Raw genomic sequence first — 16983 nt, 5'->3', positions numbered from 1 at the left:
CTTAGCCCAGTGTTCTTCAACTGCCAGTCCGCGGACCGATGCCAGTTCGCAAAATAATTATTTTATTTCCGCTGGTCCATAGGTGTCAAAAGGTTGAAGAACACTGCCCTAGCTTACTAGAATGGGATGGAGGGAGTGTTGGCCATTAAGAAAATTAATTTTGTAATACTGCTTGGCTGAAGTGACCATCCTGTCTGGAATAAGATTCCAGACAGTAGTGAGATGTGAATGTATATAATAATAACTTTATTCTTCTATACCGCTATAATCAAATGACTTCTAGGTGGTTCACAGCGAAGAAGGCTGGACAATCAGCAAATTACAGAATGCAAGAAGTGAGGGTACAACTTATTATACAAGAAATAGATAAAAGGAAAATATAAATCTTAAGCATGTAATATAGGTCTCATGTATGCAACCCAAGGAATGAAGCTGGACAATCAGCAAATTGTGGAATGCAGAAAGTGAGGGAACAACATATTACACAAGAAATAGACAGACAGAAAATATAACTTTGTAATTAGTGAGGCTTCTGTTTAGGAGATGAATCTGTCAAACAGTACAGTTTTAATTACTCTCCGAAAGGCGCCGTAGGTCAGCCTGGCTCCATTGATGTAATTACCCAACCAGGAATGCTGTTTGTTTGCTTGGAACATGAAGGACATTTCCAAGAAGGATTTGTATTTGTAGCCAGTGATCTTTCGGTATGTAAATATGTTACGGTTTCTGGTTGACCATATGGAGTATGGTCAAGTGTAGTACGAAATGTGGTAGAAGGTAAGAAGGCGCTAGACCCCAAACCTGCTTGAAACAAATACAGGAAAGCTTGAACATTATTCGCGCCTCCATTGGCAACCAGTGTAACCTTCTGTAGCAAGGGCTAATTTGATCGTTTTTCCTCAATCTGAAGATCAAGCGAACTGCAGCGTTTTGTACTATTCTTAATTTTTGTATTGTTTTCTTTGGGATGCCTAGATAAACGATATTGCAGTAGTCCAGTATTGATAGGACCAGGGACTGCACCAGTAATCTAAAGAATGTAGTGTCAAAGTATTTTTTATTGGTCCTTAGTTTCCAGAATGTACAAAAGCATTTCTTCACCACTATATTCGTGTGGTCAGCCATGGTTAGATGTGTGTCTAGTGTGATTCACAGTATTTTTATAGTTTTGGAAATTGGACATTCGTGGCCATTTAATTGTAACGATGTTCTGGTAATTTTGTCTTTAGGGCTTGCCAAGAAAACTTTCGTCTTTTCTGTGTTTAGTTTCAGTTTGAAGTTGATTGTCTATTGTTCAATTTCGGTCATTAGAGATGTGATCTAGAATTTCATTTGTTATGTTATTTAAAGGAATTAAGATAGAAATATCATCTGCATATATGTAATAGTTTAAGTTTAACTTTTGTAATAGATGTCCTAAGGATGAGATGTAAATGCTGAATAGTGTGGGTGATAGTGTGGAGCCTTGGGGAACCCCCGAGGGGTTTTTCCATTGGCTAGAGTAATTCCCATCGCTGGCCACTCGGTATGATCTTTTTGTTAGGAAGTCCTGGAACCAGTTATTAACTTTTCCCAAAAGTCCCATTGCGTCTGAGGACTAAGTAGCAACTTTACAGATTTCTTCAATAGGAGTGGAGCGTAGGAAAGCAACTCGGACTTTGTGGGCTATGACACGACTCCCCAGTTGCAGCCCAGCCTGAGCATAACAGAAGGCGATACAAGTCGTCAACCAAGTAGAAATAGTTCTTTTGGATACAGGATGTCCCAACTTATTAGGATCGAAGGAGACAGCTCCTCTACGCCTATATTATCTCCAGGATGGATTACTGCAACTCCATCTTTAATGGAGTAGCCAAAAAGGAACTCAACACCTCAAGCGAATCTAAAACACAGCGACCCACCTCCTATACAACCTCAGCTATCACTACTCCATCTCTCCAGTCCTCTACACAGAACACCAATCAACAAACACTGCACATTCAAGGCTCTTGTAATAGCGCATAAAAGATTCCATGCCACCACCCCAGCCTATACGCCTCTACCCGCCTCCTCCGCTCTAGAGCAGAGAGACAGCTGTGCATTCCTCCAGGTCTCTCCTGATGGAAACCAGCCGCAAACGTTCCTACAGCCTCTTCATCCCATAGGTTTGGAACCAACTCCCCCCATAAATCAGATCACAGAACTCATTAATGACCTGCCGAAGAGCTGTGAAGACTTCTCTCTTCAACTAAAGGTCCAGCCACAAACAATCCCCTCTAAATTCTCTCCCCAACAACCACTAGTTGGTGACCCTCTGATCCACTCTACTGTATTATTTCCCCAGGAATTTCCTATGAATGTCCCCACTCAAGCTGTCCCAAGTTACTGTACTGTCCAGCCCTGTCATTATGCTACTGTATTATATGGTATTGTATTGCCAAACGTACTGTCCAATGTAACATACTGTGAATGTTAATTTGTAACCTGTTCTGATCTCCTCTATAGCATTGAGAAGGAGGTATTCTACCTCCAGAAGAAGAGATCTGGAGGTATATGGATGAAATGAAGAGAGTATCCCTCTCTAATGACTTTTAGTTCTCAATGGGGATAATACAGCTGGAGCCAACCTCTGATTGGTTGAAAAAGAAGCTGAGATGGGTTGAAGGGATAGGAGTAGAGGTAAGTTACAGGAACAGGAGTAGAGATAGGTTATAGAGCTAGTCAGGGACCACTGCTCAGGCAATGGGCCTGAAGGGCCGCCGCGCGAGCGGACCGCTGGGCGAGATGGACCTCTGGTCTGCCTCAGCGGAGGCAACTTCTTATGTTCTTATGAGACATAGAACAGCTATGCTCTCTAGAAGCCAGTCAAAAAGAAGTTGGTTAGGAATTTGGTGACTTCTTAGGTGGCTTACCAGACAGAGCAATGTCTCCCGACGCCAGTGTCGATGTCTTCGATGTAGAAGGTTATGACGTCTTCTCCATTTCCATGCTGGTGCCAATTTTTCTTCTTGAAATCTCCGGCTCTTAATGGAATGTTTCTAGCACAAGAATCTATCCAGTTTTCTAGGCCAATGCATTGAAAATATCAACTATGGGGGTCAGTGATGGAAATTGGCCTTGGGCACCTGCAACACTTCTTAAAACCCGATAATGGCCAGGACATCTGACGGAAAAAGCATCTCTAACTGAACTCAATGGATGAGGAAAAATGAAACGGCCTCGCCGGCCAAAGCCCATGAGGAAGGGAAAAAAAATTAAAAAGAGAGGAAAAAGTTTCCTCGCTATCTATTTTAAAAAATTTTTTATACAAGTACTCTTACTCTTACGGAGGAGGAAAAATTAGAATATTAGAAGAAAAAAAATGCATGAGCAGGAAGGCAAATTGCAAAAATTGAACAACGTTCAGAGACATGACTTCTTAGCTCCGTGAAAACCTAAGAACTGAGGTACCGCTAGCCTATGTCAGGCCGGATGGCACTGGCGCATATGCAGTGCGGGCAGTTCGCAAACTTTCTATTAAAGCTGTCCGTAACAGGGCTCCATGGATGACATCACTCACATGTGAGAATATGTTGCCTGCTTGTCCTGGAATAAACGGAATGGCAGATAAATCAATGGTCCAATGCGAAGAGCCCCAGTCAGAAATTTGGCAATGTCAGGGCGAGACGTCAAAAACGAAGGATGACCTCGGGCATGAAAACAAAAGAACCCAACCACTTGGACTGGAAGGGATGCTGCAGAGAGGCCTTGATCAAGACCAACCTGGAGCAAAGTCACCACCACCGAAAGTGAATCAGAATATGGCTCTGCATGGTCCTGAGCTCAACAATGCTGGAAGCCTCCCACACCGTAGCATAAGTAGATACAGCAGATAACTGTACAGACATGATCAGAGTGCCAAAGGCCACAGCAGGAGTCCTTGCAGACTAAGGCTGCACGCTCAAGAGTCAAACCAGAAGACCCTGCTTAAGTAGGCTAGACGGGACACACAAGCGAAAGTAGCTACTCTAGCAAAGGTGTATACAATGGCCTGCAAGGCTAGTCTGGAGCCACCAGAATGACATGTCCCGGATGTACTTGATCCATCAAAAGTCTCGGCTCAGCATGAGCCAGGGAAGAAAATATACAGGAGGATTTCCTGAGGCCATAGTCTCGCTTCTGAACTCAGACCTTCGACTGAAGAATCGAGATGCTTGCATGTGGCTTTACTGTGGCCATGAGGTCGAAACAGGACTAACTCCAGCCATGCACAAGGGCTCGGCATGCCAAGAACCAGCACCCATTCGTCCTTAACCAAGGACTGCTAGCTGAAGAAGTCGGCATGAACAATGTCAACTCCTGCTACATGCATAGCTAAGAGCATCTAGAGGCAGCTTTCCACCAAAAGAAAGAGAAGGTGAGCTTCCTGAACCAGAGAGTTGCTGCTGGCACCTCTCTGGCAAATGACATAGGCTACTGCTATTGCTTTGTCAGAGAAAAGATGGACTGCTTGGCTCTCCAGAGTCCTCTGCTAGTGCACTAGAGCCAACTGAAGGCTCTGAGCTCCAACCAGTTGAGCAACTATTTCCAAAAAGAGGGCATCCAATACCCCTGGATGAGACACCAAGTGCAGTGGGTTCCCCAGCCCCGAAAGCTGACATCTGTCAGCACCACAATCCAGGAGGAGATCCACAATGGTACGCCCTTGCATAGCAATTGTGAGAGAAGCCATTAAGGTTGTCTCAAGCCTCCAGAGTCCAGGGAAGACTCATATGTAACGCATCCCAGTGCATAGCCCAACAAGAGAGTAACACAAGCTGAAAAGGATGAATGTGTGCTCTTGCCCATGTAACCACATCCAACATGGTCTCAGGACCAAATGATAGTCCCACACCGAAGGAGCCAGAGAAAGGAAGAAATCTGGGAATGCAGAATCTGTCCATGTACCAGGAAAATAGATGTGGCCCACAACCTTGTCGAAGAGAACACCCAGGTATTCCAAGACTGCTAGGGTGAAAGACTGCCCTGTCTGTAATGCACAATCCAACCAAGATTCTCTAGTACCTGAATCACCTGATCCATTGAGCGAATGTTACGCCGATCTTCAAGAAAGTTTCGAGGAGAAATCCGGGAAACTACAGGCCAGTGATCTGACCTTGATACCGGGAAAGATGGTAGAGGCGCTGATAAAGGATCACATTGTTGACCACCTTGACGGACACAATCTGATGAGAACCAGCCAGCACGGCTTCAGCAAAGGAAGATCTTGCTTGACAAACTTGCTGCACTTTTTCAAGGGAGTTAACAGGCAGATAGACAAAAGTGACCCGGTCGACATTGTATATCTGGATTTTCAGAAGGCGTTTGACAAGGTCCCGCATGAACGACTACTTCAAAAAATTGTGAGCCATGGGATTGAAGATGAAATACACACGTGGATAAAAAACTGGTAGGCAGATAGAAAGCAAAGAGTGGGGGTAAATGGACAATACTCATACTGGAAAAGCGTCACCAGTGGAGTGCTGCAGGGTTCGGTGCTTGGGCCTGTGCTCTTCAACATATTTATAAATGACCTGGAAATTGGAACGATGAGCGAAGTGATTAAATTTGCAGATGATACGAAGTTATTCAGAGTAGTAAAGACGCAAGAGGATTGCAAAGACCTGCTACAGGACATAAACACGCTCCAGAAATGGGCTGCAACATGGCAAATGAAGTTTAACGTGGACAAGTGTTAGGTGATGCATGTTGGTAACAAAAATCTTGTACACGAATACAGGATGTCTGATGCAGTACTCGGAGAGACACCCCAGAAAAGAGACTTGGGTGTACTGGTCGAAAAGTCGAAGCCATCCAACAATGCGCGGCAGCGGCAAAAAGGGCAAAAAGAATGCTTGGAATGATTAAGAAGGGGATCACAAACAGATCAGAGAAGGTTATCATGCTGCTGTACCGGGCCATGGTACGCCCTCACCTGAATACTGCGTCCAGCACTGGTCGCCGTACTTGAAGAACACAATACTAATCGAAAGGGTCCTGAGAAGAGTGACTAAAATGGTTAAGGGGCTGGAGGAGTTGTCATACAGTGAGAGATTAGAGAACTGAGCCTCTTCTACCTTGAAAAGAGGAGACTGAGAGGAGACGTGATTGACACCTTCAAGATAATGAAGGCAATAGACTTAGTAGATAAAGACAGGTTGTTCACCCTCTCCACGATAGGGAGAACGAGAAGGCACTCTCTAAAGTTAAAAGGGGATAGATTCTGTACAAACGTAAGGAAGTTCTTTTTCACCCAGAGATTGGTGGAAACCTGGAACGCTCTTCCGGAGGCTGTCATAGGGGAAAACACCCTCCAGGGATTCAAGACAAAGTTAGACAAGTTCCTGCGGAACTAGAACGTACGCAGGTAGGGCTGATCTCGGTTAGGGCGCTGGTCTTTGACCTGGGGGCCACCGTGGGAGCGTTCTGCTGGGCACGATGGACCACTGGTCTGACCCAGAAGCAGCAATTCTTATGTTCTTATCCCAATCAATTTTGAGTCAAATTAAGAGGTTTTCGAGGCAGAAATCAAAGTTAGAAAAAAGGATTGATTTTAAAATCCAAGATGCCCGCATTATGAATTTGCACCCAAAACAGAAAAAATAAACATAAAAATAGCGATTTGGGGTCTGGGGCAGTGGGGACCTGAACCCTACCCACACAAACTGAAGATCTTCAGACTGCCAGCCGGCCAGAAACAGACTTCAAACTCTGTCCCCATGGATCCTCTGTCATACAATCGGGGGCGGGAAAGGCAGTCTATGTCTTTAAACCTAGGCAGTTTTCTGTCCAGATGCACACAGCCTGCGCTTGAAATCTTTAACAGTCACTTGCCAGCAGACTTCCATGGGAAAGGACCTCGGGCACTTGAAGAGGGTGGCACACAGTAGGCTAGCTCCACAGATCCAGCAGAGTTTCTCTGTGAAGCTATGCATCCTTTTCTCAAACAGGGGACCTCTGGGAAGGGGTCACAAGGGACTGAAGCCACCAAAAAATGGATTTTAAGAAAAAAAAAATAAGAAACAGAAGCAGAGCAACATCAAAAGACTTCTGTTCAGACTGCTTATAGAAACTGAAACTAAGGTTGTCTGCTGATTCACAGGCTACGGGGGTGGAGCATATGTTCAGAAAAGATGTAGATTTCTGCAACACACAGACTGCAGGTTGGGATTGAACACCTAGCATATGGAAACCGGAAGAGACGTAACAGAAATGGTATTTAGAGTACTGTTGTAGGATGGATGTTAAGCAGACAAGTTGGTCTGTCTTATCTGCTATCATATTGATTCTAATCACTGTATGTAAAACCCTCTTATTTATAAACCAATCATATATGCTTAACCATTACAATGTTTAAAGCACAAAATGCAGCATCCCTTACCAATAATGCGCTCAACTATCTGATACTGTTTATGCAAGTCATCAGTAAGTTCTTGTTGGCAGTTGTAATATTCTACATCTTCTGGAGAAGCCGATTTCAACCTGCAAAAGAGGAGTTCTGCAATGTATGATACTACACAGTTAAAGAATGTTTATAATGGTTAGAGTTGAATTTTGATGAACCAATGACAATATCAGATTGAAATGCTCTTTGTATCATTACCTTGTATTTGATTCATTTATTTTGTCCTGATATTATGTATGTTTTTATGTGCACCACTTAGATTTAAGTGGTTTATAAATTTTTTAAATGAATACAGTGGTACCTTGGTTTATGAGCATAATTCGTTCCAGAAGCATGCTCATAATCCAAAGTACTCGTATATCAAAGCGAGTTTCCCCATAGGAAGTAAGGGAAACTCGCTTGATTTATCTCCTTCCCCCCTCCCCTCCCCCCCCCCGAGGCCACCAGCACTGCTCAACACACCCCCAACAATCGGCATCGCCCCCCTTCCCGAGAACCGGCATCGTGCCGCCGAACTGGCATCGCCCCCCCCATCGCTCGTGTCGCGACCCCCCCCCCTTCCAATCCGGCATCCCCCACCCACCCAAACACAATCCCTTACCCCAATCTGGCACCGGCACCAGCACCAACGCAAAGGACCTGCAGGTGCCGGTGCCCGAAGATCCTGCCTCTTGCCTGGACTGCCTCTTGCCTACGCTGCTTCTCGGAGCTGAGCGGCTTCCTTACTGGCTCCCGTAAATTCTCGGAAGCGAGTAAGGAAGATGCTCAGCACTGAGAAGCAGCACCAAATCTCGTAGCTCAGATGGCGTAGTTGGATTGCGCAGCCGGTTAGCAGCGTGGCAGAAGTTTGAAAAGCTTGCTCCTGCCCACTGAACCTCCACCAGCGATCGGCAGAAGACCCGCTGCACCTCCAACAGATCGGCAGACGTATGAAGATAGGGCAGGAAGGGGGGGACAGAGGGCAGAGTTTGGGGGGAAGAGTGCAGAGCCTGACAGGGGAAGGAAGGAAGGGTGAAGAGCCTGACATGGGAAGGGAGGATGGAAGGGTGCTGGATTCAGAGCCTGACAGGGGAGGGGAGGAAGGAAGTGTGCTGGGTGCGGTTCCTGTCAGGGGAGGGAAGGAAGGGTGCTGGGCGCAGTGCCTGACAGGGGAGGGGAGGAAGGAAGGGTGCTGGGTGCGGTTCCTGACAGAGGAGGGAAGGAAGGGTGCTGGACGCAGAGCCTGACAGGGCAGGACACTTGAATATTAAGCCGCCTGACATATTCGAGTCAACCAGTTTTCCTCCTTTTGGGGGAAAGGGGGGTCTCGACTTATATTCAAGTATATACAATATATGTTTAATCAATTTATGATGTGCTGGGATAATGAATAACCTTACACAGATATTTTTGTGAGCAAAGTCGGTTTAGGAAAGCATAGCCTTTAGAATCTCATTTAGGGATTTTATATAAAATGTTCTAGTTTAGATTATTTTAGGTTTCATTTCAGAGCATAAAATCAGATTAGGGCACAGATATAGCAGTTGAGGAAAGTCTTTGTTCCCACCCATCCCTGGCCTGATCTCTGATTTATATGCCCTTGAACCAATTAGAAGGCTAAAAAAGTAATTAGCTAACCTCTTGGCTAGTAATTAGCTCTTAAGAAATAGTCTAAGAAATCTTTGGAGAGTAACCTACCAATTACAATATTACAAAATAATAAAAATTAAACATTACCATAACTTAACATATAACTAGCAATCTTAGGGGACCTTAGTGCACATATTTCAACTCCCTTAGCAACTTAACTAAGAAATCACTAATATTAAGATGCAGGCAGCAGTCCATCAGCAAGATGGGGGCTAACCAGTCTTTTGCAATGAATGGCACATGTCTGATTATCTCCAAGTTAGTGAGCGGTCTTAAGCATATGCTCCATGCAAAGAGTGCCTAGCATTAAGGGAACTGTTCCGATCTCTTAAGCAGACTTGGAGGAGCTGAGAGAAACAGAGAGGTACATACAGGAGACCTACAGGGACATTGTAGAAAAGTTCCACCTCTAGTTTGGCAACTTCTGTGCTGCCTCGGAGGAGAGAGCTCTTCTTAAAGGAAGCCTCACCCAGGTGAAGTAGGAAGCAATCCTGTAGCCAAGACCTGTCCACCAGGGGATGCAATGTACTCTCGCAACAAGAATGTGTCTCCAGGGGCTTCCGCACAGGAGGTAAGGATTAGGATGTCCATTATAGTAGAAGATTCGATCATAAGACATGTAGATAACTGGGTGGCTGGTGGATATGAGGATCGGTTGGTCACTTGCCTGCCTAGTGCGAAGGTAGAAAACCTCAAGCAGCACTTAGATAAGATTTTAGACAGTGCTAGGGCGGAGTCTGCTTTCTTGGTACATGTGGATATCAATGTCATAGGAAAATGTGGTAGGAGGTTCTGAAAGCCAAATTAAGGCTCTTAGGTAGGAAGTTAAATCCAGAAACTCCAGGGTAGCATTTTCAGAAGTGTTCCCTATTCCTTGTGCAGGACCCAAGAGACAGGAAGAGCTCCACAGTCTCAATGTATGGATGAGACGAAGGGAGGAAGGTTATAGATTTGTTAGGAACTGGGCAAGATACTTGGGAAAGGAGAAGTCTATTTCACAAAGATGGGCTCTGCTTTAACCAGGGTAGAACCAGACTTCTGCCATCAATATTTAAAAAGAAGACAGAGCAGCTTTTAAACTAGAAACTGGAGGAAGAATGACAGTCGCTCAAAAGTTTGGAGCAAAGTATCTTTAAAAGATATCATCATGGGGGTGCGTGGCTTGGAGGCGCAGCCTGATGGTCGGGTGACGATTAAGCTCCGCAGTAACAGGTTCATTGAAAGAGTAATTAAGCTAAAAAAATTAGTTCTTTTAGTTATATTTGTGAGCTCGGATCAAAATATGGCATCGGGTAAAGAGATGAAAAATGAATTGGCCGGTACAGGTTCGGGGAGTGTAAAAAGATCAAAGCCAGAGCCGGCGACTCCTTCGAAAGTGCCGTTGCCCAAAGAGGATAGCGGTGACATTTTAAACAGAGCTGAGACAAATTAAAGAAATAGTTTCTGACAATGCACAAAGGCTTCAGGAGGTTAAAGATGAAGTTTAAAACCTCACAAAATGTGTGGAACTTACTGATGTTAAAATAGATCAATTGGAGAAAAGAACTGCAGCGACTGAATCTGAAGTACGGCTATGCAAAATAGATAGGAAAAGTGGACACTCTGTCAAGAGATCTAGAAGACTGTATTAACAGAGAAAAAAGAGGGGAAGAAAGCCATTCTCACCAACTGGCTGTCTACTACTCCCCCGACTTATGCTCAATGGAGATCCCTGATGATAATCCACGCAACGCTAGAGCGGAGACTGGTGGGAAATCTGGATCGTGGTCCAGGTCGTAGATTTCGCCAGACCTGGGAATGTTTCTGGCAGGATCTCACTCCACATGCCCGTAGTAGACTCTTAAATATTTAGGAAGATTTCGGACTCTCAGTTTTTGTTATGGCATTGGACTCCGGGGGTGGGGAGGGTTGGGAAGGGGGGGGGGGTTGTTGCATTGTTCTTTCTTGGAATAAGTTACTGATTGTATTGTTTGTTTTCTGTTGGAACAATAAAAATCATTTGAACATAACAGAGAAAAAAGGAATAATTTAAGAATAATAGGGCTACCGGAGGGAGATGAAAAAAAACGATCCGATTTCCTTTTTAGAAAACTTTCTCCCGAAGATCCTGCCTCTTACAACAAAGTTTCCACTGGAATTTGAGAGGGCTCAAATAAACAACTGGGGCCACGTCCACTAACTTTTAAACTTCTAAGGCATCAGGAAGTTATGGAAATTGTTCGGCTAGCAAAAGAAAATAAAAGCTTAAAGTGTAAGGATTCAAGAATTTATATAGTGTCTGATTTCGCTAAGGCTACCGCATATAAAAGGATAAAGTTACTAGAGCTGCGCCTACAGTTGAGACATCTCGGGGCTAAATATGGTTTGCTGTACCCTGCCATAATGAGGGTTACATATGTCAATAAGACACTGAATTTTAAGGATCCTGAAAAGTTACTGGAATTTTTGGAAACCTGCGAGCAGCCGATGGATTCATGAAATAAAGTGAGGTTTTTATTTATTATTATGGATGCGGCTCTGGAAGAAAGATTCAAATGTCACTTACTTTTAATAATTTATTTTTTGCATTATTTTTGGAAATATTATTCAAACACAACTGGAGTTCGCCATGGGAAATTGGATTAACGGATGGAATCTCTTTTGAACTGTTTTAATTGTCCTTGATACAAAGCAGTAAAGGATTAAATTCTCTTTAGAATCCTTCAAAAAGAATGCTCAGGCTTTATGCAAATAAGGTTAGTCATTGCAATTCTTTCATATACAGATTCATACTATTTATGAGCTGTAGGAAAAGTAAGCGAGTGTGAGATTAAAGGTCTGTGAAGTAGAATACCATACTATTACGCGCCGCTGAGAAGATACAGGAAAGTCTGAAAAGAATGTCATTTTATTTTTGCAGGAGATATTCAAATTGCTCCGTACTAGTGCAGTATACTGTGAACTAAACTGATAAGTAAAAAGATATATGAGCATCTATGTTCTGAATTGCTGCACTATTGAACTTGCATAAGCTTACTAGACTTAAATTGATATGGACCGATATGAAAATGGTGTCTGCTGGATTTTTATCTGAATGGAGAGAATATGGCACGTTTCAATGTGTATTTGGATGTGAACATAAAAATCAACAGTCTCTTGGTCACTGGAACTGATCTATTGTGAAATGGGCAAACATTGTGTGACAGTATGGACATATAAAAACAGCATGGTAATGACTCGGAGCACAAATTTAATTAATTTCTTAACAAGACATGACACAGCCAGATGACCTGTTGGATGCAGCTAAACATATAGAGGATTTACTACAGTGAACATTTGAATGCTTCTTTGGGCAAGTTTTATTCTCTTGAATGTGAAAGAAGGATTTTGTGAAGATAAACTATGTTTTTGCATTCTTTTACTTTGAGTTTGAAGTGAAACTTGGCACAGGAATGTGTATTATGGGAGGAGTTCTTGTTTGGGTCCTTATCCGGCCTAGTCATCAATGAAATGGAAGATTTTTCACTTATGCGCTAAGAGAATTTATTATTGAAGATTATAGCTTTATTTATTTTGTTAAAATCAATTTAAATAAGATAGTTTGTAGGCTGAAATAATTCATTATAAAAATATCAAATGCATGAAATATGATTTCTCCTAAGATAATAAGTATAAGTAATGATTGATTTGGTAGAGGTTAAGATTACAGTAGATTAAAGAAAAATTTAATTGGGCATTATTAAATTTTAGAATGGATAGAATTCATATGTAGTCTATATGAATTAAATGTTTTATTGGGTAAAATATTGAATTGGTGGGAATTCATTAATAAGTATAAGTAATGATTGATTGGGTAGAGGTAAGGGATTGCATGATAGACTAATTAAATTATTATTAAATGTCACAGTATAGTAGATTAAGGAAAAATTAAATGGGGCATTATTAAATTTTAGGATGGATAGAATTGATATGTAATCCATATGATCTAAATGTTTTATTAGTTGAAATGTTGAATTGGTGGGATTTCATTAATTGAAAGTATTTTTATAATATTTTATCTAGCTTTATTGGTATAAGAATAACACCTAAGAGTTATATTAATTTTGTTAAGAATCTTAAATCTATATATTTATAGAAAATAGCTATAATTTAATAATATTTGTTATTACATTTGTTATTATAACATTATTGTTATTACAACAGGATACTTTATTAATATACACAAAGATATTTCTATTCTTAGACAGTATGGATTTTGATGGTTTATCATATTTAAGCATTTACAATCATCAATAGTTTATTTTAAATGATGTGTATAAAACATAGATTAATTATATATAACTTATGATTCATATTATAGAATTGGATAGCTTATTATAATTATATAAGGAGATTTTAATTTAGCCTGTAAGGAGTTTTTTGTCACCTGATATCATATGTGCGTTTTAAAGTTTTCACTATTAATTTGGGAGGGTTGGGAAAGGGTGGGAAGGGGGATATGAAGGGATGGGACGGGATGGGGGATTTTATTTTAGTTTTTTAAATTTGGGAAAAATGATTATTTAGTGAATACTCATTATAATTTGAATTACTGGAAGATATTTGTATGCATTATGTATAAACTATATAATGGATTTTAAAATACTTTCATTAACTTTCATTAAATGTTAATGGCCTCAACCATCTGATTAAAAGGAAAAAAACGCTATTATATTTAAAACAACAGAATGCGGATATTTGCTATATCCAAGAGACACATCTGTCTGCTATAGAATCTACAAAACTAAAGGGAGGTTGGGTAAAGCATTGTTTTTTTGCCCCTGCTGTAGGAAAGAAGGCTGAAGTAGATATTTTAATGAATAGGAAATGTACTACTTTATTTAAAATGGTTGCTTCAGATCCTTTAGGAAGATGGTTACATGTAGATATGAGCATGGGAAATACTACTATGGCGCTTTTTAATGTATATGCCCCTAATTCGAATCAAATTGAGTTTTTCAAGTCTCTACAACAATTGGTTTTACCACTGGCCACTTCTAATCTAGTAGTGGCTGGGGATTTTAACGCCGTTATGGATCCTTTGATGGATAAAAATCCTAGTAAAATTATGAAATCATTGGGATTAGATAATTTTGTACAGTTGTAATTTAAAAGATATATGGAGAATACTTCATTTTGATGGGCAGGAATTTTCATTTTGTTCTCAAGTTCATAAATCCTTTTCAAGGATAGATTATATTTTTGTTTCGGACCAATTGGTTCAACAGATAACACAAGCCTCTATAGATCCAATTATTTTATTTGATCATGGAGGGGTGTGGGTTGAACTTAAAATTGTTGATCAAGAATATAGTAGATCAATTTGGAGATTTGATAATACATTGCTTGTGGATCCAAAATTTTGTGAAGATTTTCAATTAAAAATGAATGAATATTTTCAACTTAATAATATAGGAGAGATATCTATGGAAACTTTATGGGATGCTTTTAAGGCAACCATGAGAGGACAAATTATCTCATCATCTGCATATATTAGGAAACAGGTTAAATTACAATATTCCAATCTGGAAAAAGAGATTAAGGTTTTAGAATCGAAATTGATTGATAAATGGGAGCACTCTATGTTAAAAGATCTTTTAAAAGCTAAATGTAAATTCTTCTAAATTGGTTAGGAAAGATTTATTTTCTCAGCAACTTAATTAAATAAGGCTGGAAGATTATTGGCAAATTATCTCAAGGCAAAAAAACAGAAGGACAAAAATAATTGTAATTAAAGATGAGAAAGGAAATACTTATTCTCAAGTTGGACATATTTTGAAACAATTTCTACATTTTTTATAAGGCTCTTTATTCTTCTGAGCCTTATTTAGATAAAGAAAAAGATGGTTGAGAGTTTTTAAAATTACTAGAGGGATCTAGAATTCCTGAATATATAAAAGGAAATTTAGATAAGCCTATATCATTAAATGAATTACAAAAGGTGTTGAAATCCCTGAGAGCAGGATCCGTCCAGGTGGTGATGGTTTTACAGTAGTTTTATAAAGCATTTCAAAATACCCTATTGCTATATTTGTTAAATTTATATCAGGCTCAACTCAATAAAGGTTGCATTATAGGCACTATGGCAGAGTCATTAACTATAGTTTTGCCAAAGCCAAATAAAGTTCCCACATTGGTTTCAAATTACAGGCCTATTTCTTTAATAAATGTTGATGAAAAACTTTTAGCTAAGACATTAGCTTTACGCTTAGCCAAGGATCTCCCTTTTATTATTGGTATGCACCAAACAGGGTTTGATGCTCAGAGACATTCTTCCAATAACACCAGATTGGCTTTTCAGAAGTTATATTTAACAAAAGCCATGAAAGATCCGGCCTTTTCTGTTTCCTTGGATGCGGAGAAGACCTTTGATCGTGTTGAATGGACCTTTATGTGCCAAGCTATGGAATGGTTTGGCATAGGGTCAGGATTTATACAAATGATTCAAATCTTGTATAGCTCCCCGGCTGCTAGATTGCCTATCAATAATAATTTTTCAGAACGTTTTAGTTTACAGAGGGAGTTTAGACAAGGATGTCCCTTATCTCCTTTCTTTTTTGATATTGTATTAGAACCCTTATTATTAGCTATTCAGCAAGCAAAGGAGATACAGGGTATTCCTTATTCAGAACGGGAATATAGGGTCTCTGTTTATGCAGATGATATATAGCTTCATTTGAGAAACCCTGAAACAACTATTCCATGCTTACTTGAATTAAGAGAAATTTGGAAAATTTTCAGGATATAAGATAAATTGAAGTAATTCAGAAGTTCTTCCACTTAATGTACATTGTACAAAAGGCTCGTTTGATTCATTTCCCTTTCTATGGAAAGAAGATGGAATAAAATATTTAGGAATTTGGATAAAAAATACACTGGAAGAAACAATGAAAGTGAATGAAAATTTTTTATTAAAGAAGGTAACAGAAATGTGTGAGCAATAGAATCCTTTACATTTATCTTGATGGGGGAGAGTCCAAACGATTATAATGATGATTTTGCCTGTGGTTTGTTATCAAATGGGTATGATACCAGTTTTTTTCAGGGGTCTTTTTACAAAAAGTTAAATACTGTAGTATTCTTATAAAATTTATTTGGCTGGGTAAAATTGCTAGAATTGCTTTAGTGTCTTTACAAAAGTCAATTACGGAGGGAGGGGTAAATTTTCCCAATTTTTATAGGTATCATCAAGCATATATTATGTGCCAAGGTATGTATTGGGTCCTCCCAGAGCCCACTGAAAATATTCCAGATTGTTTGTGGTTGGAATGGCGACTCATGTTACCTCTGAGATTAAACCATGTTCTTAGTATCAAAATGCCTAGGATATACAGTGGAACCTTGGTTTACGAGCATAATTCGTTCCAGAAGCATGCTCGTAAATCAAATTGCTCATATATCAAAGCAAGTTTCCCCTAAGGAAGTAAGGGAAACTGCTTTGATTGGTTCCACCTCCTCCCCCCCGAGGCTACCGGCGCTGCTCCATTCTCCCCTCCCTTGAGGAATCCGACGCTGTTCCAAACCCCTCCCCGCGATCTGGCTTCCCCCCCCTGCAAACCGGCATCCTCACCCCACTCGCGTTCCCCCCCCCCCCACGAGCACGTCAATGACACTTCCTTTACCCGACTTGGCACCAGTGCCGGTGCCTGATGATTCTCCCTCTTCTGGCGCGGCTTGGGCTGGGCGGTGCGTTGTATATCCTCCCTCTTCTGGGCTGGGCTGGACTGGCTTTGAGCATTTGCGCATGCTCAAAGCCTTCTGGTCTCGCTCTCTCCGAGATTGAGAGCGAGACCAGAAGGCTTTGAGCATGCGCAAATGCTCAAAGCCAATCCAGCCCAGCCCAGACCAGAAGAGGGAGGATCTCCGACGCACCGCCCAGCCCAGGCCGCGCCAGAAGAGGGAGGATCTTCGGGCATCGGCACTGGTGCCAAGAC

The 16983-nt window shown here is 41.1% G+C and overlaps 1 protein-coding gene across 6 annotated transcripts in view; it reads right to left on the bottom strand.

Moving 5' to 3' along the window:
• Positions 1-16983, bottom strand: part of CHD1 (chromodomain helicase DNA binding protein 1) — a 621819-nt gene that overhangs the window by 446580 nt on the left and 158256 nt on the right. For all 6 annotated transcript variants that reach the window (XM_033962744.1, XM_033963070.1, XM_033962661.1 and 3 more), the window contains one exon: positions 7379-7479. In XM_033962744.1, coding sequence (XP_033818635.1) covers positions 7379-7479 — 101 coding nt within the window. The remainder of the gene's footprint in view (positions 1-7378; positions 7480-16983) is intronic.

This window comes from Geotrypetes seraphini, chromosome 1 (genome assembly GCF_902459505.1).
Source record: "Geotrypetes seraphini chromosome 1, aGeoSer1.1, whole genome shotgun sequence".
Taxonomy (NCBI): Eukaryota; Metazoa; Chordata; class Amphibia; order Gymnophiona; family Dermophiidae; genus Geotrypetes; species Geotrypetes seraphini.
This window is presented reverse-complemented; position numbering and strand designations above follow the sequence as displayed.